This window comes from Agelaius phoeniceus, chromosome 1 (assembly GCF_051311805.1).
Source record: "Agelaius phoeniceus isolate bAgePho1 chromosome 1, bAgePho1.hap1, whole genome shotgun sequence".
Taxonomy (NCBI): domain Eukaryota; kingdom Metazoa; phylum Chordata; class Aves; order Passeriformes; family Icteridae; genus Agelaius; species Agelaius phoeniceus.
The window spans coordinates 127,359,011-127,385,749 of record NC_135265.1 but is presented as its reverse complement, the minus strand read 5'-3'; the positions used below and the strand labels follow the sequence as shown (position 1 = coordinate 127,385,749).

The 26,739-nt window shown below is 42.4% G+C and overlaps 2 protein-coding genes and 1 long non-coding RNA gene across 6 annotated transcripts; 1 reads left to right on the top strand and 2 right to left on the bottom strand.

Moving 5' to 3' along the window:
• LOC143695351 (uncharacterized) lies at positions 1 to 14,950 on the bottom strand. Of its 2 annotated transcripts, none has more exons than XR_013184462.1 (3): positions 14,185 to 14,418; positions 6,700 to 6,817; positions 1 to 4,974 (listed from the first exon to the last, which is right to left on the bottom strand). XR_013184462.1 is itself a non-coding variant. In XM_077186895.1 (3 exons), exons 1-2 carry the CDS (start codon positions 14,809 to 14,811, stop codon positions 6,798 to 6,800), a joined length of 354 nt encoding a protein of 117 aa, XP_077043010.1. In that variant the 5' UTR covers positions 14,812 to 14,950; the 3' UTR covers positions 1 to 4,974; positions 6,700 to 6,797. The 2 variants fall into 2 exon arrangements, 1 of the variants encoding a protein (XP_077043010.1); XM_077186895.1 differs by lacking the exon at positions 14,185 to 14,418 and adding an exon at positions 14,478 to 14,950.
• On the bottom strand, positions 8,075 to 14,295 carry TMEM74 (transmembrane protein 74). Of its 2 annotated transcripts, none has more exons than XM_054645608.2 (2): positions 14,156 to 14,295; positions 8,075 to 13,398 (listed from the first exon to the last, which is right to left on the bottom strand). In XM_054645608.2, the coding sequence occupies exon 2, from the start codon at positions 13,233 to 13,235 to the stop codon at positions 12,285 to 12,287; it is 951 nt and encodes a 316-aa protein (XP_054501583.2). In that variant the 5' UTR covers positions 13,236 to 13,398; positions 14,156 to 14,295; the 3' UTR covers positions 8,075 to 12,284. The 2 variants fall into 2 exon arrangements, with proteins under 2 accessions (XP_054501583.2, XP_077043005.1); XM_077186890.1 differs by having other exon boundaries at positions 8,075 to 13,446; positions 14,156 to 14,294.
• On the top strand, positions 14,935 to 26,265 carry LOC143695352 (uncharacterized). Of its 2 annotated transcripts, none has more exons than XR_013184468.1 (3): positions 14,935 to 15,435; positions 23,368 to 23,459; positions 24,434 to 26,265. It is a non-coding gene; the product is annotated as an uncharacterized LOC143695352 (long non-coding RNA). The 2 variants fall into 2 exon arrangements; XR_013184470.1 differs by having other exon boundaries at positions 24,275 to 26,265.
• Positions 26,266 to 26,739: the final 474 nt, after the last annotated feature.

Sequence of the window (26,739 nt, the reverse complement as noted above, 5' to 3'; positions counted from 1 at the left end):
TTCTGAAGGTTTTCTAGAGATTAGTTTAATTAGCTAATAAACAAATGGAATACACTTATTTCACTGAGATAGCAGGAATGCATTATCTCAAACAATAAACCCAGCTTTTGCATGCAGCTCACGACAGCAAAGAGACAGTGAGTAATACAAGAGAGATAAATTTAACAGGAAAGGAGGTGCTGAACAAGGAGAGGGGTGAGGATCCAAGCAGAGCTGGCAGAGCAGTGAGGACAATTGCTGTGATGATTAAGGACATAAGGACACAGAGGCACTTGCACTCCACTCGAGCCACCTTTGTCCAGTCCTGGATGAAGCATGCAGGAGACACCTGCACCCCACGACCCACGCAGCTGAGTGATGTGCTGGGAGGCACAGCCAGTGCTCAGGCCCTGTGCCCTCCTGCAGCAGCTCTGTGCCTCTGGGACAGCCTGCACTGCTCAGCCAGGGTCTGGCTGTCCTGTGACCATGGTCACAAGGGTTTTCAGGATGAAGAAGAGATGAGAATGTTGACTCTATGATCAGAAGGCTTGATTTATTATTTTATGATACATGTTACATTAAGACTATATTAAAAAGAAATAGAAAGGAAAAGGTTTCTTGAGAAACCTTCTTTGAGAAGCTAGCTAAGCTAAGAATAGACAAGAATGAATAACAAAGATCTGTGTCTCAGACAGAGAGCAAGAGCCGGCTCTGCCATGAGCGGTCAGTAAATCTAAACATCTACAGGAGACCAATCACAGGTCTACTTGTTGCATTCTACAGCAGCAGATAACCATTGTTTACTTTTGGTTGCTGAAACTGCAGCTTCTCACAAGGAAAAATCCTAAGAAAGGATTTTTCATGAAAGATGTCTGTGACACTGTCCCTGCACACACAGCTGGCCCCGAGGAACAGGCGCCCAGGAGCATCTCAGTTTCTCCCCAAGGTGCTCATGAGTCTCTAACTAGTTCTGAAACTAGTTCTGAAACAAGATGAGAAAGGGAAATATATTGTAAAGTAAAGTGAATGGGTCATATAAAATGGAAGGAAGTGATAAAAATTATGCTAATAATAATCAAATAGTCTGGGCCTACCATTGGTCTATAAGGGGGCTGATGCACAAGGCAGAGAGGGACTGCAAGGCTGGGAGAGGTGGGAGGGGAGTGAAAGTAGAAAAAAAGAACAAGATCTCCTTTTGGTACATCACAAGATGGCTTTGTTCAGCATTTCATGAAGACACTACCTAAGGTTTTCAGGTGATTTGTGCCCTTAGGGAAACTTGAAGAATATAGAGTGTTCTGGAATTAAATGCAAAATCAACTTTTATTCTGAAAGAATGATGTGAGAGAGAATTTAAGGTCTGTCCAAAGCAACTAAATTTTAAAAAGTAAATGGAAACATAACTGCTCTTATACAGTGTAGTGTGAAAAACTCCTGGCATCTGACTATCCCTTCCATTAAAACAGACAAGAGACAGGAACCTTTGAAAACACTGGATGGAACTACAGGACATATTTTATGAAAATTAGTCATTGCTTTCAAAATCAGGACTTTTTATTACTGCTGATAAATTGGCTTACTGGCATAAAGAATGACTAATCTGTAAGGGCTTGCCTTTCGATTTCAGTTCTTTTTCTTTGATTCCCAGTCTTGATTAGCCTCCTGTATTACAACAGCATCAATCAAGCTGCCTACAATCAATTCAATATGAATTGTGAAATCTATTTTCACAATAATTATTGACTGTAACTATTAACTTTATGAAATCCATATTCCTACCTGCTTGCTGACAAGACCTTCACCTCCCTTCCATTTTCTTCTTTTTAGTTCCACATACTTTCCCTGACAAAAAAAAACCAAACCAAAACCAACAACAACAACAACAACAACAACAAAAACTTTTCTTATTTTTTCCCCTTCTGTTCACTGAGGTAAAATAGTAAGAGGCACAGGTAACTGTATGGTAAACTACCTTATTTCAAAAAGGAACTAAACCAAACATTGCCCTATGTAAATGACAGTAAACATCATGTGATCCTGCGTGGACATAGAAATTAACTTAGGATTTCCACAAGAGCTCAAGGTAAAGAAAGATGGTATTTTTGTGACAAACTCAACTCCTGCAGTGTTTGGATACAGACCTTGCAATGCATTGGTTCATCCTGTGTGTGAGTGACTGTAGATATTTATGCAAGTTTATTGTTATGTATCCTGGAATTTTTAATGGAAAGTGAGATAGTTTCAGTGAAGGATTCTTTAATAGGGTACAAATTTTCCACATCTGTCCTCCATGGCCTGCCTTCTAGCCTTCACCTTGAAAAAAAGCCACTAAAACCAGCTCTGTTTGCAGTAGTTAAGACAGTGATTTTAAACCATAGACTTGAGCTATTACTGCTGTGCTGTGGAGCATCCCCAGGAGCTGTTTATCTCTCCCATTCACAACTACTTTTCTTTCATCTTGCTCTGTGCAGGAGTAGTAACTTATTACTGGCCTCAAATTTTATCTCAGGCTACCTCAGCCACCCAGCTGAAATGCAGCCTTAATCCCATCTGAATTGAAGGGGAGATATAAAAGAATTGCCTTTTATTCCTATGCACTGGACACAGAACCAGATAATAAGTAGGATAGTCAAAGAGGAGGAACTAGTTCTTTGTTGGGCCACAGAGCACACATACAGCATGCCCACAGACAGATGAGATTTGGGTCTCAGATGACAATGTATCAATGAGATCTCCATGCATATTTAAATGATTATTTAGGACTCTCTATGAGAACAAGTATTCCATTTCCAAGGCTCACACGTGCACTCTTGGAGCTGCAGCAGTGCCATGTGTCACCTGGCCACTGCCCACTGCCACCAAGCAGGAATGGTTCTGTTTGCACACATGGCTGCGTGGGGCTGACCAAGAACTGCAGAGCTGGCATCAAAGTGAAAAGCAAGAACAGCACAAGCAGAAATAATGTATGACCTTAAAGCACCCCAGACCTGAACACAAATTGGAGTTATCTGGATAGAGGAAGATTGACAGCTCTTTGAATCCAAGCACTAAATAAATACATGCATTTGTGGCGCTCCTAGAAAGGCTCTGGTTCCAGAAATCAATGCAAAGATTTGTTCAGTGCAGCGTGCAGCGTTCTTCTCCCCTTCTCAGACAGCCTAATTTTACCTAGAAACTTGCTGCCTGCATTATATTTCCTCTTCATTTTTTTCTGCAGATGATAAGGCATTGTCCAAAACTGACTTAATAACAGCAATAAGAGAGATGGATTGTCACTTTAGGTTACTCAGACAGTGGTTAAAGTTAATAAAGGTTCAGACTGCTTCTTTGTGCTCCAAGTGCTGCACAAGGGGAGCACAATTGGAGGTGCTGGTTCCCCAATCACTCCTCAGACACCAGGATAGTGGCTAGAGCATTCATTTTCTCATGAAGACATCTGACATTTGCTTCTCTCCATACTTCTCTATCCCTGCTGGAAAGCTGCATGCTTAACCTCAGCACAGTTAATTTTCTTCTCTCACACACCAGGACAAGAAATACCATTAGTGTGTGAATGATGTATGAGGTGCAGGGTCCCTGCAACCCTCCCTTTCTGTTCAGGGGTTTGACCATGAGCTGTTCCTGCTCTCTTTTCCTCCCACAGTCCATCACGGATCTAAAGCTTTGACCCTCACTCTCTGAATGCACTTCTCCTGCGAGCAACTGCTTCCCAACAGGGTTTGCAGAATTAGGCATAAGGCAGCAGCATATGAAAAATGATGCTTTTTTTGTAGACTGTGCAGAGCTGGAGGTCAAGCACACTATTAATAATTCTCTGACTTTTTAAAAGCTGTATTTCCTCCATTTGTTGGCAACATGATTTGAAAGGCCTGTACAAGGCATTTAAAACAGCAGCTGAACAGAGGCATTTCAGCATTGTCTAATATTGATTTTTGCTTCTAACTCACCTCTTTGCTAAGACTGGTTTCAATATCCTGTGAAGTTTAAGTGAAGACATTTCCCATCTCAATAGCCATGCATTGTAATTTGATCTCATAGACAAGCCTGGAGTATTTTCCTTAACAACACAGCTTGGCTCAAAGAGCAGGACTAACACAAAATCTCCACCTTGGACCACTGCTGCCTACACTGAAGAAAGGCTGAGTGGGGAACGAATGGAGGTGGGCAGGAGTGGGGATTGTGGTCACCAGGCTGTTCACTGAGCTCAGTTGTACAAAATAACCCCTCACAATACAGGGCTGTTAGAACTGAGTATTTCTGCCTCCAGGGAAGTGGTCCCAAGGAATAAGAAACTTCAGCTAAATTCAAAGCACTTTTTACTATGTCCCACATAGCAGAAGTTTAAAGGGAAAAGACATTTAGGAAAATTTAGCAAATTCTTAACCAAAATTAAGGAAACAAAACACCATATGTGAAATGTGAAAACGTGAAAGAAAAATAACAATTGTAAACATGGATTTGGCTAACCATAACAGTGACCTAAAATTTAAGAAATTTCCCCACTGGGGAAATTAGAACATATAAATAATAATTTTCATTTATTTTTGGGGGGTAAGCAAGTGAGATCCTCATAGAAGAGAAAAAAAGGTCATGAGGAAGTGCTCTATATTTATACCAGAAAGAAGAAAAAAGACAAAGAAAGAACAGGTTTTCTGCTTGGTGGGGAGTGAGACAGGACACAATTGAAAATGACATTGAGAAGGCTGAAGTGCTTCAACCTTTTTTTGCCTCATTAAAAAAATCTAAAAGTATTCAGACTATCCACAGACTTCAGATCTTAAGAACTTAGGCTGGTAGAGAGCAGGAGAGGCTGCATAGATACATAATGTATCTGCAAATCATGCGAGCCTTATAAAATTCACACCAGAGTGCTCAGAGAATTCAGCAGCCATTTCACAGCCATGAGTAATCATCTTTGAGGACTGATGGAGGGTGAAAGTTCCAGAAGACTGGAAAATGACCTCTCAAGAGTTCTTCCAGCCATGGTTACCATTCCTGTAAGGAGGGAAAAACAAAGTTAAGGCCGTGATCTATTGATTCCTTCTTTAGGAAGCCACAGTGGCAAACAACTACTTGGTATTGCCCCTATAGGAAGAGCACGAAGTTTTGAGAACACAGGGTCAGTCTGGATCAAATCAAAGGTCCATCTGTCACAAAATAGGCTCAGATAGTAGCCTGCAGCAGTAACAGCTTTATGTAAAACAAAGGGAAGGGCAAGCATAGACCAGCACATTCTCTCAGCTCTTAGCAATCAGAAGCTTAGGGACTTACAGAGCTAGACTTGGCATCCTTCTGTTAATAGCCCTCCATGACCTTTAATAGCCCTCAACAATTACTAATGAAGAGATCTCTAAAGTGCTGTCTTTATTACGTGAAATCAGAATACATAGGAACTGAACAGTCACATACTTTCTACTGCTCTGCCTTTCAGTGAGTACATTTTTGTTCCCAGCCTAGATATATTGTTAGCACATATACATTCATTTCATGAACAGCTAATCCTTGAGAAAAGCTATACCAAAATGTCAGGATAGCTACTTGATATTATTTACATACAAGCACAGTTACTCTGGCTAGTTTGTCAGAAGCTACTTCATGTTAGAGTTCAACCAAATTTATTTTAAGCTATAAAGAGATAAGACAATCCCATGTAGATGGATACACTGCAGTTAGAGAATAGTGATTAAAGAACTTTATTTACATTTCTAGCTGATCAACATCTTTTAGATCCTTCTAATGGGAAGAATTGATTTTTTTCCTCTGCAAAAGGGACTTAATCAATTTTGCTTCTGGAAATGTTTTATTCAACAATAGCTAAATTTCCCTGCATACACATCTGTCAAAACAGAAATGATCATTGGAAAAGAGGAGCTTTTTATGCTGATGTAAAGATATCTGTTTTATTCTTTCAACAGAAGCCTATTGATTTTTTATGCCTTTTATGCCAAATACAAATCTCTTAAATGTGCATAACCTTACCCAAATACCTCCAAATATTAGCAAATTTAGTTTGAGTTTTCGAGATTTTTTTTTTAAAGATTATTTTGTACTTTAAATTAAATGTAAATGTCATCCTCTGAGGAAAAAAAATTGTGATCCTTTTCAGATTAATTTATTCTAGTGGTTCTGTACTAATTTAGCCTTTTCTGCAGTGCTGGACTGGGACTTAAAGAAGCCTTGGTTCTCCAGCTCTCCAGGTGGCTCTCTTTGGTATCTGTGTGCAGGAGACTTTTTGAGAACATTATGTTTCATGCTGCTCAGCATCTCATTTCTTGATGCAGATGGAAGAACTTTCAGTGGTCTATGGGTTACACACTGGGTGCAGGTGAACAAAAACCACACTTGTTAGGTTGTAATGCCCTCATTCAAAACAATGGTCAAATGCCCATGAGGTGTAGCTCAGTTAATGGCAATAGCTCAGTATCTTTTATCATATGTAACAGTGGGCCAATCTACACATAAATAAGCAGAGAACTCTTTACAAGTTTTTAATACAGCAAGTCTGCAGAAATATTTTAACAATCATTTTTTTATTGAAAATCTAAATAAAACGTGCATTATTTGTCTCAGTTTCTACCTTGGGCACTGCATTTACATTTACACAAACAAGTATCAAGCAGGTTCATTTCAAATAAGAGATTCTTGTCTTGTTTGGTTTTATGCAGATTTATAATATCCACAATTTAATTTAAACTGGTAAGAAAATCAAAGAAGTCTCACCTTTTCGCAGCCTATAGGACTCTTGACCTTGCCAGGACTCATAAACACAGGGAAAAAAACCTTGTGAATATAGTACATGACACTGAATCCTTCAAAATTTAAAATGGTAAGAAGAAATCTGTAAAAAGAATAAAAATGAATTTGTGTTTTCTTTCGGTTAGAGAGCCTCCCAGTTCTTTAAGCGAATGGATTGTCATATCTATAAATACATCTACTCTCTTAACCTCTTGCTAATCATCAGTTGCACACCATAGCCTGCATTTGGGATCAGTGCAGTCACTGCAGCCAATTTGGCCTTCTGGGCCAAACTTCTGGGACACCTTTATTACTCCTGTAGCAGTAACAGCCTGAAACCTGGATGGCAAATTGGAGCCCTGTTGTACTCTGTTCTGTGGTAACAGGTAACAGGAGTAGACAGTCCCTGCTCCAGCCTGGATCCACACCCACCACAGCGCTCCCACTCACATGGTGATTCACAGACAGTGGCAGGGAAGGGTCTGATTCTGTCACACCAGAATGAAAAGTGACCTGACGAGGCATAACCTGTGTGGCATACCTTTGAATTGTGTTTGGAAGGGAGTACAGGTTGTCAAAGGCACTCAAGGTGCTTAACTGACGTACACTGGGGATCTGAGAGAAGCAAAAAAAGCCAGGAGAAAACTGTGGCTCCTTGGAGGTCCTGCTTAGCTGCTGGTGGCAGTCGCTGCTGGCCCCACATCAGCACCCTCTGATTGCTGCCCACTCTGGAGGGAGGGGTGAAGCTGACACTGAGGGGGCAATGCCCAGCCCACAAACCTCCAGGAACACAGCTCCTGCATCTCCCTGCATCACCCATCACCCCCAGGGCCCTCTGGGAGCTGCATGCCCATCCATCATCAACCACCATGGCTGGTGCTGGGCCCAGCACTCTCTGCCCTCCTGCCCTGGCCATGGCCAAGCTGGGCCAAGGTGAGGATGTGATACTGAAGTGGTCATGCATGTGGTGATGGTGAGCAGGGGCTCAACACCCACCTCCTGACACAGCACCTCACCAGCTGCCTGCTCACACAGCCATGGCTGCTCCCACCCACTTTTTCTCTTTTTTGTTCTGGTTGTGTGGAGTTGGGTGGAACATGAGTGCAGCAGGGTTTGAAGCTGCATTGCTTGGCACTTCTGTCTGGGAAGGAAAAGCAGCAGGGACGTGATGGAGGGGTGAGCTGGGGATGGGCTTGGTGTGCTGGCACAGCTCAATCTAACACTGCCTCTTCCAGGTGGCCCTGCTGCCTACATGGGCTCCATGCCACTGAGGACTGGGGACTGCACCCATGGCACGGAGAGAGAAGAGGAGCCAATCACTGGAATCAGCAAAGAGCAAAGAAGCCCACAATGACAGTGCTCAAATTCATAGACATTTATTTTTGCCTCTGTACAGAACACGGCTGCGATTGTAATAAGGCATCAAATGCACTACTGAACAGCTCATGATGGACTGTGATGTTTCACCCCATTGTGAATCAGTCTTACAAAATTAAACCAGTTGCTTTCTTAGTCAGTAAACTCATTGCAGACAGATTTTGAAAAGAATTACAAAGACTAAAAAATTGTAAACACGTAAAAACCCAGCAACAACCCAGTGTAGCTTCCTAGGAGAGTCTTGGGCATTTCTGCCACGGGGCCGGCTTCAGGCTGGCAGGAGCAGGCGAGGCTGGTGGGAGACACGCTGGGCATCCACAGCATGTGGGCTGGGATAGTGCAGTGACAGCCTCTGTCCTGGTGAGCATCCCCAGCAGATGCCATGCAGCTCCAAATGTCCAGCCTCAGCCACGGCGTCTGAGCGAGAAAAGGGAACTGAGAACACCGGTGAGCAGGAGGGAGCTGTCTGAGCAGCAGGGAGCCGGACACCGGCAGCCTCCCTTCCCACAGCTCAGGGAAGCACGGATACCCCCAGTGGGAAGGTAGAGACCAGGGCTGGGCCCAGCCAGCAGACATGTCATGAGGTAGAAATTGGGAAAGTGTCATATTTGGCAGCTGGGGCTGGTCAGAAATACACTAAGGGCACAAATCCTGTTCTGTTTCCAGGGTACTCAGAAATCCATATTCAGAATCAGATGTTTAGAGGGCACCTAAAACCCACTCAGTATATGCCAAAATTTAGTTTCCCAAAAAAGGAGAAAGCTCTCCAATGAATCAAGTGACAACTTTAGCCCAGGCAGTGAAAAAAGCACCAAGAATTCTTCTACTATTTGTATCTTTAGAACATTTAAATTTTGAGCAGGGGAAGTCAAATCGCGAGGGTGCATGAGGGGGCAATAAACGTCCCTTGGCCTCGCCCTTTGGTACCATCTCATGTGAGGTGAATGCTGTGAAGGCCTGGCCAGTGGGTTCATACATTCATTTCCACCATCAGCCACCAGACAGCAAGAGCTTTGGTTTCTGTCTGTGTTTGGTTTCACAGCACGAGAACCTGAGAGTCCAGAGGTTTTATATTGCACCACTAACTCACAGCATGCTGCAATTTCTAAAGTGATCAGAGAAATGTCCCGAGCATTTTTATCTGATAAATTCCTGAGCTCTGAAGGCCTTCCTTCACCTCTTTCATAGCACACACTTACACCAAAATAAAGAAACTCTGTTAGTCCTGTTGTTTAAATTTTATTACTCCTTACACTTCTGCAGTGTACATTTAGATTATTAGGTTGAATAATATTTCCTTAAGATGCTCAGGGAAAATTTCAGGGTTCATTAAAGTATTGCAGGTTCATGATCTGTGACAGGCATTTTACAAAGTGTCAGAAAACTTCTCACTTGACAATAACATACTGACAGTTCCTTTTTCTAGTGCTAATAATCAGCATTAAGGCATGTCATGGTTCCTGCAAGAAATCTGTGATCCTTACAGCTTAAGCTGACATCTTCCTGCAATAATGGAATGTATTCCAATTTAATGCATATGTATAATAAAAAATAAAAATAATAGCTCTCAAAACCACCAGCCTCAGTTTTAGAGCTTCTGTCATGTAGGTAAGAACATGGGGTCCAGGCAGGCGAAAGGGTTTTCATGCCCCGAGATGTCTGTCCCCTGCCTTACACCACCTTGCTGACCCCAGCTCAGCAACATTTGCCCTCTTGCTTGGCATGGCTTTCCCTGGGAGGGCCAGGCCCTTCCCATCCTCAGGGGCAAGATGAGAGGAAGTGATGTTCCCACTTGCCCACCTTGAGAAGTGTCAAGCTGTGCAGCCTGTGGTCACATACCTCACCCACCGGCCAAGGCCAGCAAAAGAGGAACCTTCCTGCTCTGCATCCAGATTCTCAGGGTAGTTCCTTCCTCTCTAGTACTGATCACAACAGGCTGAGGTAGCTTCCAGATATAAGACATTTTATGTAATTATCCTAGAGATTCAATTAGGAATCTCTGATGACACAGCCAGAAGGATGTAAGCTCTTCAAAGATGACTGTGGAGATGCAGGTCACTGCTGAGTTACTGCCTGAGAACACACTGTGTATCATGACATAAACTGAGAATCATTTACTGGGCAGCAGCACCCTTTAATAAGGCAGCTCATTTAATTATGCAGTAACACTGACCTCAAGCTGCAGTTGGAGCAGAGAACATGTGAAGCAAGATCTCTTTTGCAGGGCCAGTGTTACAGCCTGGGTACCACACAATGGAATTTGCTGACCAAAGGTGTGAACCTGGTGCAGGGCAGCTCCTTGGGACCTTGGTCACCTGCAGCCAGCAAGCACAAGGGACTGAACTAATGGAGTCAGACTTGGGTGCTGCACTTGTCTCCTGACAAAAACCAGAGAAGCAGAACAAAGAACCAAGTGGCAAAATGGTGTTCAGTCTCTCTGTGAGAAACCCATGTTTCTGCCATCCACTTGTTATTCTGGACTTTGTGCTGCCACATATTACTGGGTAAAGGGGGCATAAAGGAAATCTCCTCCCACCTTCCCAAAAGAACTCTTCTCCTGTGTGTCACAGTGGGAAAAATGGTGTTATTTTAAAAAATGGTGTTATTTTAAAAAATGAATTATTTTAAAAATAATTCATATTCCTGATATTTTGGAGTTAACTCACAACTGAGAAGGCTGTCATAATGAAGCACATTTCTTGTAAGACTGCAGTCAGAGACTGCACAGACAGAGGTCTTCACCCATGTTTGGCTTTGCCAGGGACACATACACATATAGCAGACATATACATATTAACAAGACATATATATATATATATATATATATATATATATATATATATATGTATGTATGTATGTATGTATGTATATGTATTAACCATTGCTCAGTAAGAACTGGTTTTCCCAGCACTGCAAGAACACATCAAAGTTATCAATGCTCTCCAGAAAATGGCTGGTAATAAAAGCAAATACCATCAGTTGTACAGGTTTTGGCTACAGTGCCACACAACTGAGATTAATAGCAACACGTACCCTTGATCATCCCCTATGCTGAGTTTCTTGTCAGCCAGTAAACTGCCTGATACTTAACCTCTGTATTTCCTGATGATTTATTCTTTACACATAAATTGGGGTTTATTGAACAAGTCTCAAGAGAGCTCCTTCCTGACCTCTCCTTGCTGGTTATGAGAAGGGTGAGAGCCTAGTGACATAAAGCTGAAGTTTCAAAAAGGACTAATAAGATGCAGACAGCCTCAGTATAAGCAAAGCCCTGTAGCTGAGCTTGAATTTCTTCTGGCATGTGTACCGAAAAAGTCTCAGCATCCCTATGCTTTTTCAGTCTTTGGGTCTTTTGAGACTCCAAACAAGAGGTCTGTTAATTCATGTTATGGCAGTTTTCATAGAAAGACATCTGTCCACCAGGAACTAAACTTCTTTTATATGGGTCACTATAGCTATCAGAAGTTAATGACTATCAATCATTGCTAATCTGAACTGAAATGGAGCCGCTGACCTCAAGCTGAAAGAGCCTTTTGTCTCCTACCAGCACCAAGAGCCATATGGTTTCCTGCCCTCTGCCTCTTATTTCATATTTTAAATAATCATCACTAATTGTACAATTGTTTGAAAATATGGGAGGTTTGTGGCCAGCCATGACCAAGTGGTGCTCTTTCTTCCCATAGCTGTTACTTAATTGAAGAGAAGGGATCTGCTTAAAATTAAAGAATAAAAAAGCATCTCTTAATGAAATATTAGCCCTACCATTTAATTATTGGTCCTGCTCTTAATATTCTGTCAAGTAGAATGTTAATAATCTTGCAGGCTTCAAAAATTAACAGCTTTGAAAGTGTCAAGGTCATTCTTGTTCTATATGGGAGTAATAAGAAAATTATATAGGCAAGACACCAATGGAATGTTTTATATTATGATAAACGAGTATCTGAGGAACCTACTTATCACAAGTCTCTTTTTATTCAGTGGTTTTCATTATTTTATATGATTTGCATTTCATCTGGCACAGTTCCCCTTTACAACAAGTACTCATATATTGCAAACATTTGATTATAGAGCTTAAGATAACACCATTCTTGTCAGACAAATAAACTGCATCACCAGCTATCTTTAGCTGCATCTGCTTTCTTTAATGAAACATATTTTCCTGTAGAAATGCTGCCTTAAAAATCATGACCACACTAATTATCTATGGCAAGCACATCTTCCTCAACTAACGACAGCTCGAGCATATTATCATTTGCTCCAGACTTCATTCTAAAATTGAAAGATCCATACAGCTTTGCAGACTCCTTGGAGGATGCAAACCTGCTCCTCCGGTACAGCTCCCCTTTCCACATGGACATCATCAGCAGGCTGGAGAGCACCACGCCCCCCAGGGTTAAGAGACACAGCCCAGCGATAACACAGCGGTCCAAGTGAGCACCGATCCTTGCGCTCTCGTTCTCCAGCCTCTCCATCTCCCGGGCAGCCACAGTGTTGGGATCCACAGTCACATCTCTGGGTACCACGTAGGAAATTATCACCAGCAAAATGCCACTAACCAGGAACAAAATGGCACTAATGAATCCATAGTCAACGGATTTCCCAGCTGCTGCCTCCGAGGCAGCATCGTCCTCCTCAGAGACCAAGGAAGGAGAATCGTGTGCCCATTCAGGTGGCAGCTCCCTGCAGGAATGCTGCTGCAGAGGGGCATCCTGGCCACCTGTAGGAGTGGGGGGACTTCTTGCATGCTCCAGATTTACATTTTCATCCACATAAGTGAAGGATGTCTCGAGTTCCTGGGCACAGCAGCAGGCTTTCTTCTTCCCTCCATCCTCTTCCCTGGGCAAGCTCTCGGCTGGGTGGCAGGGCTGGGATGTGCTGGAGGGGGCAGGGTGCTCCTGGGGCGAGGTGCCCAGGGAGGAGGGCTGGGATGCCAGGGGGGGCTCAGCCACAGGGCCCCTCTGCAAGGGCTTGCAGTGCCGTTCACAGTGCAGGGCTGCCACGGCAGCGGCTGCTCTGGGGTCCACCTCACCCCCCTCACACTGCTGCTGCTCGTAGGGATGGGGGGGCAGGCTCCAGCCAGTAGTGGTGCCCAGGGGCACCTCTCTGCTCTCCTCGGCCAGGTAGAGAAGCTCCATGCAAGCCATTGACCTTGTCCCCACGAGCCTCACCTCCTGGGCTACGGCATCCTCCAGCAAATGCTGCCCCTGACCTGCAGAAGCGGCTTCACAGTACTGGCGCTGCTGTATCCCAGAAATTTTCTTCACCACTTTTTCACCAACGTTTTGTTAGGGACATGGCTTGTGTCAGCTGTTAAATGATTAAACAAATCCTCTCTGACTTTCATTTCTTTTCGGTCTGCAAATGAAATAGCACAGGGGGAAAAAACAACAACAACAAAACCAAACCCGACAACCTCACGATGATACGTTAATGAACCAAAGGGAAGATAACGCAAATGTAATACATCAGCCCTCCTCTCAACTGTTTGAGGGGAGACAGCAAACACGATTGTTTTAACCACGCATTTAAAACTGCAATCCTCTGGCAGATCCAAAATCTATTAGGGAATCTAATCAACCTTTGACACCACTATCCAATTAAGGCAGTAAGTATGCACAGAGCACGGGATAACCAGAAAAACTGTGTAAAATGTCAGAGAAAATATATGTCTGTTCTTTTAGAAGCATATAACTCCCATCCCCCCCTTCCAAATAAAGAATTTTACACTCAGATTCACAGACTAATTAGAAAGAAACACGCAAATCCCATGTAGCTCAATAATCCAGGATCTGTATTCTCCGGTGGAAATCTGATAATCCTATGGGAAAAGCAGTGCTTTCCTATATAAGATCTACCATTCATCTAAGAGCTTTTGGAATGAAATTATGCCTCAAAGACTGATGACTCAAAGACGGATATTACTTCTCATCTGCAATTAATTCGTTATTACCCCTTTCGCCTGGGCCCCATCCCCCTCGAGGCCGCCCGGTGTCACGGGGCGAAGCCTGCAGCCCGACAAATGTGTTGCATGCGTAGGAAACACATGTGCGTCTATAGCACATACGTGATCGCTCACAGCCGCTGCTCACTCACGCTCTTCTCGGGACCTCAGCGAGAACCGGCCGCGCTGGGATAAGCGATTCCCGCCGGCGCCGGGAGTAGCTGGATCCACCCGCCACCGAGTGACCCGAGCGATACCGAGGTGAGCGGCGCGCAGACACGCACGGGCACACACGCATCCCCGGCGGGCAGGAGCGCGCCGCCTCCTCCCGCTGCTGCTCCGCCTCCCGCTGCTCCTCCTCCTGCCCGCGGGGCTCTCACCTGCCCGGCGCGGCGCCGGCCCCCGCACGCACACACGGACAACACGGACACACGGACACACTCACCTTCCTCCTGCCCGCCTCCGCCACCGGCCGCGCCCCCGCCCGCGCTGCTCCCAGCGACCCCAGGCGGCCCGGCCCGGCCCGGCCCGGCCCAGCCCAGCCCAGCCGGGCAGTGCCGGGGCGGGCGGGCTCCGCTCGGCACGCCGGGAGCTGTAGTCCGCGGGCGGCGGCGCTGCTGCGGCAGCGCCCGGAGCCGCGCCCGCCCCGCGGACCCGGGGCTCGGGCGCTGCCCGCGGGTCGCGGCGCCCGGGCTGCAGTCACCGCACAGCCCCGCCGGGGGCCGGAGCGGCCGCAGAGCAGCGCCCGTGCCGCCGTATGCGTGCGTTAGCTCAGTCATGACCCGGAGTTGTTTTCCATAGTCTTGGGAGCTCACGACTTACTCCAGGGAAAGATAAAATCAGATTTTCAAGTGATCCCAAAACTGCTGGAGTTGAGACGTCAAGGGACGTACTCTCTGCGCAAGACTTACTGGAAAATCTCAGGAGCTCGCCCGTGTTGGCAGATTGTCCACGCACTTCCTCTGGCCAGCATAAATGACTATTAAAAAAAAGACTGTTGCCAAAAAATACATAATAAATGAATGACCATTTCATTTTCAGTATGAACCTTCACTGAGTTCTCTTGCCAGTGTTTTTCCTTTGGCAGTGTTAGTGATAAACTAGAATAGGAAAATAAAGTATGGAGTAGTCTGAACTGAAGGTTTATCAGAGCTGAATACTGTGCTGTTGTGGAAAAACCAAGCTCTGGGGAGACAAAGAGCAAGCATGGGCAGAGGCACCTTTGTCATGGAGCTGAAATGAGGGTGCACACAGAAATAAGAAGTGAGCAGCACCTGCCTGCATGGCTGTTGGGCAGGAAAGCAGAAGCTCAAGATGAAAAGTGAGCTGGGGAGGAACCAGAAGAGACAAACACAGACCATCTGAAGGAGTTGGCCTGACATCGGAGAACAAGGTCATTCTCTGTAAGGACTCTTTGCCAGTTCTGAAGCGATGCATTAAGCAGTCAAACCAGTTTTGAAGACATACCCTGTGAGACCCAAAACACCCAGTACAGAAGGTTCAAATCTTAGTGGGAGTAACTCCCATGAATGTCAAAATTACTTGCCAGGACATGGTAACAGTAGGGCACTCGCAGTGCCCATCACACAGATTGCTCGGTGCTCTGGGGTTCTTTGGATATAATTTCAAAGCAGCTCCAGGCAGTGTTTCCATTAGCAAAGTGCAGTTTCAATGCATTAAATAGTATATTATTCACCCTTTGAAGAAAAATTGTAAGGAGAAAATTATGGATTTGGGAGAATGGTGCAGGCTGTCCTTGGAGCTTTTTAATAACAGTGCCCTCTTTGAGATAAAAATAAAGGAATAAATAAAACATAATCAAAGAAACAAAAAAGCCTGAACAAAAAATTGTTCAAATAGTTTCAAGTAAAAGTGAAGACAGAAACAAACTCTCTTTAAGTCTATTGCACATTTTCATTTGGGAATTAGCAGGATAGGAACATACAGATGTTGGGCACTGACACTGCAAGCTGCACCTGCTGCATCTGATAGACAAATCTTAATTAAATGCATCACAGGAAAAAATATGGTGCTCAGCCCTGGCAATGCAGCCTGGAAGAATGAGAACACCTTTCCTGGGCCCTGGCACAGCCTCCCAAGTCCTTGGGTGGGTATTGTCTTTCTGACAGCTGATACAAAGGCAGGAAATTGTCTGCACACAACAAATGGTGTCATTCCTTCAAAACCCAGGAGCTACAGCATGTACTCTTGAGCACTTACTAGAGCCTTAGTGACTTGGTATTTAACCACACAAACATCTTGCTGTGCTACCGCCCACTCTCCTCCCCGTTTTGTGCCAGCGTGTGTTGGGCAAGTGTATTAATTTGTTGCTGAAAATTGTAGTCCCACAAACTATGGAGCAAACAGAGGGAACCACAACTCTGTCAAGCCAAGTGCTGTCTATTCTAATGTGCCTTCCCATGTGGTGCTATGTCTCCTTTTCCTAGTAGGGTTCACTCACTCTTAGAGCAAAATCACTGTCTAGTCACAATTCATATTACTGACATTTCATTTTCTTAACTTTGCATGCAAGGAGTTAACAGCATTTTCTTGTAACAAATGTGATTGTTGCCAATGCTGCGAGGTGTGGAGGTGGTGAAATGAATGCATAGCAACGTGTACTCTGCAAACACAAGTACAGCTGGTGAAAAGATTAATCAAGTAAGGGCAGGAGTAAGAATATTTGTCACAGGAAGAAAGTGGCTATGTAGAGCTAAAAACCAGAGTGATGGACACACAATGGGACAGGAATAAAAGACTGGAGTAGACTGTCAGAGTGGATGAGCCTTGTTCTCTCTGCTCTAGCCTACCACATAATACAGCCCTTTCAGACACTGAGCAGGGCTATGGTAGCAACACAGTGATAATATGGAATCTGACAGTCGGCTGATAAAGGTGTCTCCGTTGAGATACGTGCAATTAAATTTAAACCATGCCCTGGAGCATCTTGTAAGCTCTCTTCAAGCTGGCCCAACTGTAAATGAGCATGTAAACTAGGTGTACATGGTTTTTTCCCATTCTCAGTAACCTATGGCCACCATAAAACTGTAAGGAGGCTTGTGAGAAACTAAAGGTTGTTTCACACTTTCTGTTTGAAGCCTCACTGAGGGCCAGACCTGAGGGCTTTAGAGGAACCAGACAAAACTGGAACAAGTTTTCTGAATGGTACATCCCATCATGGTGTGATAGAGGATATTTTACTTGCTGTCACCAATTCAGGGAGTTTTCCAGTGTTATATGGGATCCTCAGTGAAGCATTCCTCCAAACATTTTTATTCTTTTTTCCCTCTCGGTCTTTTAACATGTATACAGAGTTCTTCAATGATCTCATTTTCACAGAATCTTCAATTCATTGCCTTGCACAGCCACAGGACCTTGGGTTGCCAGTGGTCCTTGTGCAAGTGTTGCAGGACTGCAGAGCTTCTAAAATAAAGGGGCACTCCAGCCAGTGTGGCTCAGAGAATAATACATTCAGAGAAGTCTAGAGAGAGTATTGCATAAACTTCCCATTTCCACTTGAATAGATCATACTGTTGAGTAAAGTAAATTGGCTAGGGAGTCAATAACATGGGGCTACAGAAAAATTTAATGCATATTAGAGAAATACATGGACCTGTGTACTGGTCTGTGAAAAATAACAAAGGTAATAGATGGGAATGAAGATCAAAATCAAAAAAATAACAATTCACCATTTCTGTGTGTTTAAAACACATTACTGTCACAGATCAATAAATGTCACAGATTAGGTAAAGCAAAAGTAGACAGGAAAGCAGTTTAATTCTGCTTTGGTTGATTCACTAATGCACATCCATTGTACATTAATAAAGACACAATAAGTAAATAATTTTACAGAGATACAAGAAACCATAGATGTGTGATATGATGTTCCAGAATTGCCACAAGTAGGTTAAATCCTTGATAAAGCTCTATGCTTCTCATGTCTGAACGTGTGAAATCGTGGTTTGGGTAAATAGAGCTCCTGAGGATGAACAAAAAAACTCAGTCTTGGTCTTAGAGCAAAGGATCATCTGGAGGAGTAAAGGGCCTGTTGACCTCTTGGAAAACACAGTAGTTGTAGCCCCACTCAGGAACTAGTGCAGGACAGTAGGAATTATTGAGCTGTCAGGCTGAGGTCTGCTCCCTGGCACAGCACCTGGGAGCCTTTACTGGCCATTAAGGGCCAGGTCTGGATGTCCCAGGGCTGCTGTTTCCCACCTGCTATGTGACTCAAGACACTGACCAACCCCACTTCCACAGGTTTTATTGTTGATCCTCACCAGCCTCCCTGCTTTCCCCCTTCAGGAGCTCATACTCAGCCGTTTTCCCTTCTGAATCCCCCAGCACCTGAGCACCCCTGTGTCAACAGACCTATCCTTGGCTGTGCCTTGATTGTTCTGGAGTCCTGCTGACTCTCACAGCTCTGTCTCAGCAGTCTGGGCTCAGGGTCCCCAGTGGGACATGGCCAAGCTGGCCCTGCTGTGCCCAGAGCAGACTGACTGCTGAGTGCCTGGATGCCACTGAGAGTGCCTAAGCCTTGGACACTGGGGTGCAGGAGGCGCCTTCTGCCTCCCTGTGCGCCCCAGAACGCTGAGCACTGAGCTGTGTGATCTGAAAGAGCCTTGACAGAGCCCAAACAGCTCCTCCTTGCTGTGACCTTGGGATTGCCACATGTTTCTTCTGCCCACTGAGGGGGAAGGACCAGCACTGTGCTGTCACCATGTTGTGAGAGCCAAAGTTACCATTCATTTCCCACTGTGGTCATACCTGAGACATAAAGGACACGTTTCTCCCTTGGTCAGCCCACAAATTGAAGACTACAGCCCTGAACCCTCCGTGGCTGCTGAGTGCCAGGTGTCATGCACATGACTGACTGCTGTCATTGCCTTTTTCAGGTGTTTTCCTGGATGGTTATTCTCTTCACTTTCCTGCACACTTGCATGGAAAGACAGAATCACCTAGAGTAATCACACATTAGATCTGGGAAATTTAGTCCAGCTGTTATTCTGTACAGAAAGACCTAAAAATACTAATTATAGAATGAAGGAATGTAAAGGGAAAGTGAAATAATAGACTACCCTGGAGGGAAGCCCAGGTGAAAATCAGAGGCCGCTTAGGAGAGAAATAAATCACCAAGGAGATTTTAAGCAAGGGATTTAAAGGATAGAGAATACTGCAGAAATAAAAGGGGACTGCAGCATAATATGAGGAAACAATAGCTTGACCCATAAAGGTGTGTGTGGGGGGCAGTTATCTGAATCTGGAAACAAAAATTACTCTTAGCTGTTGCAGTACACATAAAACTATGGGTGAAAGAAGAAAGTGAAGGCTGCAGTTTCTGACAAGGCAAGGACACACAGTCTTCAGTAATATATATATTGCTGGTGACAGAATGAGGTTTTATAGAAATTATCAGGAATAGTACACAGAGATTCTATATTATCAGCGTCGTTAAAGAGTTTCTTCAACAGAAACATCAAAGATGTGTTCGCATTAGAGAGGTAATGCTGATAATTTATGGAATTTACCTCTATCAAAAAGACTAAAGGTAAAAAAAAGTAAAACCTTCTTCTCTTGGTAGTGCTTTATGTCCACATACTATAAAGTACATTGAAAAACTGAAATCAGTATTCCCATTTTAAAGGCAAAGAAGCTGAAACATGGGAAACTTGTGTAATTTGTTACAATCCAGGCAACACAGAACCAAAATCAAGGCACCAAAATTAAGATGAAAGAATTGGGCCTTGAGCTTTGCTCCTTATTTCACCTGTTTTAGCCAACAGCAAAGGGCAAGCAGTGACTGCAGAGGGAACTCACAGTTCTTTTCTTCATACCTAAGGAGAGAACCACTGGTATGAGGGAAGAGAGATGTAGAACTATTTTAAGCTCATAAATCATAGCATTAGAGATATGCCAGGAAGGTGTATCAGTGGGGTTTTGCAGATTGCTGGTGGTGATATTTGTATCTAAATTAGCAGCCATAGCAGCCCATATTTGAGAGAGTTCAAGGAAGAGCTCTCCTCCTTCTCTTTTTCTCTTCCACAGTCCCTTAAGCTGACTATCATGCTGAATTTATGTGTGGAGGAGAGCCTTCCCCATGTGTCTAGTCCTGGTCCCATCACAATCACTGTAGCATTTTTGCAATCAGCTTTAAACAGGCCAGGATTTCTTACTGTCCTTCCTCATCTAATAATGTTGAGGTTCCTTCTAGAAGAGTGTCAGCAAGGAGTTGTAAAAAACCCTGGTGGAATTTAACACACTAAAAGCTGGAGTAGATAAACCAAATGGGAAAGGTAAGACTAATCACAGTAATGCAGGCCCTGACAGGTCTGCCAGACTCTTCCAAAGGCAACATTTCTTCTACAATACTGAAAAACAGTGAATGAATGCTACAAAATAATCTGCAAGAAGCAATCCTTCTACAGAGCCACATGAATGAGCTAGACCATCTATGTATTTTCCTCTCTGACATCCAGTGATTTGATCCTGTTTACTTTCCAAGGGAGTGTGATCAGACTGAAACTGAAGGAAAAATATTTGATCTTTTTAAACAGTCAAACCTTTAAAGTCCAGCCTGTCCCCTGAATTTTGAGAATGCAACTAGAGGTTTTTAAACAAGACCTCTATTGATGTCCAGGGCCAGCATTGCAGACCAAACACCCACAGAGCAATAAACATTTAATTCATCAGATATGGTGAAGGCTTTTAATATTCTTTTTCTTGTCACGTAGGCACTGTTCAGATTCCTAAGGAGGTTCTACTTGCTGTCCTCCTTTGATTTCCTTGGAAGAAGGAGGAACATTCTTCTTAAGGCTGAGCTTAAGAGAGGTATCTGGAATCAATAGTGATAAATAAACCCTGACCTCATGGTTTTGGTTTTATTTTAGTTAGGAGGCATGGAAGGAAATATGATGTCATGCTCTATATTAAACCAGCTCTCTGAAAGCTTTTAATTGCAGTGGGTTTTGAAGCCATATATTCAAATGGTGACAGCACACTGTGTTGGCTCCTTCACAAACAGAAGTCTTAGAGAGTCACATGCTGCTAAAGAAAATGTTTTACACTTTTCTGTTCTTGACACATCAGAGTCATTTTTATCTGGTTACTATGTTATGCATGCAACAGAACTGCAATGATAGTAAAATCTGTGATGTGCAGGCAGGACTGCAGGCACAGTATGAAAAAAAGGCAGGCACTTACTTGAGCAGTTGAAGAGCTCCTAATACATTATTTATGGGAAATCAATATTTTTTGTAATAAATACATACACACATCAATCTATCATCCATTCATGAAAACAAAAATGTCTCTATCCCACAGTTGGTGAAAAGAAGAAAGCAAAATGATAAGAGACCTTAGTTCACATTGGCTAATTACCAAGTGTTCCTCTGGCAGTGTCTGGGGAGCCAGCACAGACAGGTTGGGTTTTGCAGGAAGGTTGGCTCTTGAAAAGACAAATATCATTTTTAATTTGTGGCAAAGACCTGGTTCCTGAGCAAACAGGTCTCCATTACAGAGCCCTGAAAGCTCTCTTCATTGCAATGAGTTTACTTCAGTGTGAGACAGGGACAGGTAGCTGAGTGTTTGGTGAGAAATGCCTTGGTGTGAAACCTCCTTGAATGGAATCAGAACAGGAGTGTTGGTGTGGAGGAGCCTAGAAATGGACTCTAGCAATCCAGGCACCCCTAGGGGTTGATTAGTGCCTGATCAGGCTCAGCAGGCAGCTTGTGGGTGCAAAGAGATCCCTGCAGATAGAGAGCTTCTCCTGGACAGTGGGCATCTGGTGGTGGATGAGCAAGGAAGGAGGATTTGTTCTTACTGCATGCTAAATGTATTACTGTGTTGTCTTTCCATGAATATTTAATTGTACATTTTCTCAGAGTCCCATGATTGGGTAGGTCAGACCTAATGAGGGCATGTGGTTTTTTGGCACTTCTTGGGTGGGGATTAAGCTTGGTTTAATAATTTGCTTCAAGAGATGTCAAATACATCAAGGCTACTGGTTTCTGTTCTTATTAACCACCTGGCTGAGAATTATATGTACACATTATAGTGAGGTAATAGGAGTTCTTTGGTTGATCTTACTTCTGAGGCATCCGTGCATGTATGCACACAAAGGTACTCACAAATAGCTATGAGGAGTTTTTCATGGAGAGTGGGAGATTTGGAAATGAATTTCCACTCCTTTTACTCCAAGTGACACATTCTCCCCCACACAATATTATACATAAAATGAAGCATGGAGAGCTATTTTCCCAAACAGACGGAAATGATGTTTTTTGAGGTGGGTAGCTGCATTTCAAAGCCAGAAATCTGCATGGAAGAGATTTGTACAGTGCCATCTGGACAAGTTTTTAATTAATGTGGAAAATGAAAAATTAACAGGGGGACTAACAGTTTCTTCATGTTCAAAGATATAATCCTGCAGGGAAAAAAATACCCATGGTTATACTTCCAAAGGATTAATAAAGAGCTTCTAACATGGGTATATAAATATGAAATCAGACTAAGAAAAAATATTTTAAACATTTATGATTAGTTTTATTAATTTATTAATTTTATTAATTTAGAAAAATTCTATTTCCTTTCAGAAAAGATAACAAGAAAGGATAATGACAAGTAAATAAAGATACAATTCTGTGTATTCTGAATGACAGATTTTTTCTACCTAATAAAATAATAATGATAACATTAGAGGAGGAAAGAGGGAGAGGAGCATCACTCTGTTTTGGGGCACATAATAGGAGTTTAGCTATCTGTTCATTTACATTGAATCACCCTTTTTGCTACCTAAGCATCAGACAGTAATAAAACATGGCAAAACTGGAGACTGAGTTTTCTGCCTGTATTCTGAAGTTTTGAAATACAAAGTGTATGAAGACTATTTAAATCACATTACTTTTCAATCTTTGAGAAATATTGTCACTTTTTAACAACTGATCTATTTCTTCATCTGATTTTCTGGTGATCCTTTTAAACCAATAGTGTTAAAATCACTATTTTTGGATGATAGGAGAAATCAAAGGGTACCTGTGACCATGAAACATTTTATTCAGTTTGTCTCAGAACAGCTATAACCTTCTCTATCCATATATATCCACATATTCTTCTTGTCTGCTGAGACTTGTTTAATGAGTTCCAATCTAAGAGGGTGTTTTTATATCATAAATTAAAATTCAGCGGTTTTGTGCCTTGCTACAATTCTGTCTTGTCCTTTTCCTTCCTCATCATTTTCTGTAACAATTTTATTAACGTTTTAATGATTTTGAGATCTTGGAATAATATTGCAACTCACAGTTAAACTGAAATGATACTTTTTTCCTTTTTTTATGTTGGAGAAAAAACAAGCAGCCAGAAGCTCTGCAAGTGTGAAACCCAAAGGCAGAGGGAACATATGTCTCCCATAGGAGCAGGAGTTAACTGATTCAATGTGAGTAAAGGATGGTAAGATTTCAGCATGAGGCAACATCTTGACTTAAAGTGAATCACTCTCCAAACTGACCAGAAGTTGGAGCAGAAGGAGAAAAGATTATGACTCTGATATTTAGGTTATCATGAAGATACTTCTTTACTCTGCACTAACGCTATTCTTTAAATCACTTAATAAACACAAACATCTATGGTAAAGTCTAAATTTAGGAAATGTACTTAAAGCACCAAGACAATGAGTGTTCAGGAGAAAAATCTAAATTTATTTCTAATATTATACAAGTTTGAAAATTACATTGTGTTTATTTAGCATGTTAAAACCCATGAAATGTAGTGTATGGATTAGTGCAAGAGATTCTGTGGCCTCCCAGTAGGTTCCTACCTACTTGGGCATCTTCATTCTGTGCAGACAGCTAAGACTGTCTTCTGTTTCCTGCTGAAATTTTCTGACTGTATTTTTAACTGAAGATTTTCCCCTGACTTGCTCTACTACTCAACCTCAAAAATGATCTGGATCCAGTGGAGTCAGGTTTGGCAGTCATCTGACTAAATGTGGAGCTGGGACACAGACTTCTACTTTGAATCAGCTGTCTTGATGATGGTTGTAGCTGGGAAGACCAGCACAGGCTGTGTAGGCACTTCAGACTTGGGTTATTGGTGCACCTAACTGACTGTGATTGCTCTGTCACACACTGATATTCTCACTGTAGACAGATGTGTTTAGATCAATCCCACCATAATTGGGTAGTTATAATTAATTTTCAGGGGATTATGGTAAAAATCTCGTTTTAAAAATGCTGCCTGCCTCCTTGTCAGTAAGGATCCCCAAACCCCATGCCTGATCTGGAGTGAGGTGGCTTCAGTTTCTCTCATAGCTTGTCTTCTCTTCCTCATGGCTCACTGATTTTCTGTGTTGCTCTCCTATCTGCTTCTTCCATGCTTCCCTCATATGTTGAATATGACTTTACAACAAAGAAAAGAGAATGTTTTCACCTCTATGAGCCACCACTACACAACTGATGTTTTGCTGAACTTAATCTATTTTGAGCCAATATCTGAAGCATTGCTTTGAAGAAGAGACCAGGTCTTCTTGTGAAACCCCACTTGGAGTATCTGAAGGGGACTTACAGGGTTGCTGTGGAATGACTCTGTGTTTGGAACTGGAGTGACAGGACAAGGAGTACTGGGTACAAATTGAAAGAGAGGAAATTTAGGTTAGTTTTAGGAAGAAATGTTTTACTTTGAGGGTGGTCAGACACCCCTCTGGGAACAGGTTTCCCCGAGATGTGGGTGCCCCAATCCTGTCACTGTTGAAAGCCAGGTTGGAAAAAGCCTTGAGCAGCCTGGTCTGGTGGGAGGTGTCCCTGTCTATGGCACGGAGTGCTGGGGCTACATGATCTTCAAGGCCATTTGCTACCCTTTAACATTCTATGATTCATTCTGTGATTCTGTGATTCAATGAAATGGGTATGTGGCAGTTCCACTAGAATCTAGAATGATGCATAAGAAATAGCAATTTCACTGTTTTGCAATAGTGAATGTATTTTGTGGACCAATGACTTGTGTCCTACTCACTGCCTGTTATTCCACTGTTGAGTTTGTAAATCCTCAGGGCAAGGGTAGGGTTTGTGTTCCTCATCACCTCATCATCCACATCCCCCTCTAAAAGATGGGTGGATGGGTGAAAGAGAGAAATTACCTGACTACTTTGCTCTCTGTCTATATATATTTATTCATATTTGATCCTTATTCTGCAGAGCACAGATGCAGCTAATTAAGGAAGTGATCAATACCCTCACCAAGTCACATGTGACTATAAATTTGCATTATTTGCTATTGGAACAAAAATGAGTGAATGGATTTTGTAGGTGCAGAGATGCCATTTTGAAGATGTGAGCATTAAATAATGGAGGTTGCCAATTAGACAAGGTGTTAAAACATATGTATAGTTGCCAGCATATGTATACTCTCACTCTGCTTATGTGTTTATGGTGCCTTTTGGATATGAGCCTAGAAATTACATTTTCTTTCTTTCAACGTATATTCTTATGCTAAATTGCATTTCTGTTTAACAATATTTTTTCTGCTTACAACTTCAGCTTTTTATTTTTTAAATAACAAAAATAAAATAAAAAAACAAAACCATAAAATTATCACTTTGAATTATGAATATATATCGATGGGTCAGCACCACATAAAACTTACTTACTACCCAGGCTATACTGAAGGCTTGATCTGAAATTTGCTATATGTATGTACAAATGGTGATTTAATCTAGATATTTGAAAACATGCAAGCATCTTACAGATTATTTTGGGCAAAAATATGTAAGAAAATATTTAAAATATTTTTGGAAAGTATGAATTGTGAAAGTAGTTTGTTGTAGATGATGATACATCATAAATATTGGTGAACATTTAAACATGCATTCACTTTCATGCAAGTGTTGCAAGATGATTTATGCATTTCTGGAAATGCAGACACTCCATTTTCTTTGAGTCTGGAGGTAATGCCAAATTGCCTGCACATTCCAATTCATGCTGTGTGTGTCTTTGGCTGCAGCAAAACAGCAGCTTGATTTAACTTCTGTCTGCAGGGTCCATTCTAACCCCAATTACTGGAGAAAATAGCCTTACTTACAGATGTTGAATTTAACTTTGCAAATAATTCTTCACAACTAGAAAGTAGAGGTATGCAAGTAGTTACATTGTTCTCTTCTGCCACTCTGTGCTGTGTAATGTCTATCCATTCTTCATTTAAAATAAATTCATCTGCTATTGCGGAAAAATGCTGTTAAATAAAGCTGATTTTGATGCCCTGAGGTTATCTGAATATTGTTTGATGACGTTGCTGTTGTTCTCAGTCTTTATAAATTTTAGGAATTTATTTCTAAAATTTCAACCTGGAAAAAAACTGCAATATAAAACAAGCCACTGTCTTTGATTTCTACATTTTAGGTGATGTTTCTCTGGAAGCAGGAGATGTAATTTGATGGAATAATTGAGGTTTCAGAAAATAAATTTCTGTAGAAACTTACAGAAATACTCATCATATATTTAGGTAGATGGTTAAGTATGATTCTTTCAAGCTTCTTACATAAAAAGTTATTGTATATAGATTTTGGGGTGTATAATAATAAATCATTTATTTAATGAAAGGCATCCGATGCTTTAATATTGTTGAGAAGAGTATATTTTATAAGGGAGGGAAATTGTAACCATTCTCCAGTTAGAGTTCCACTGAGAACCCTAACCAGGTTTTTACCCTTCACAGAGAGGCAT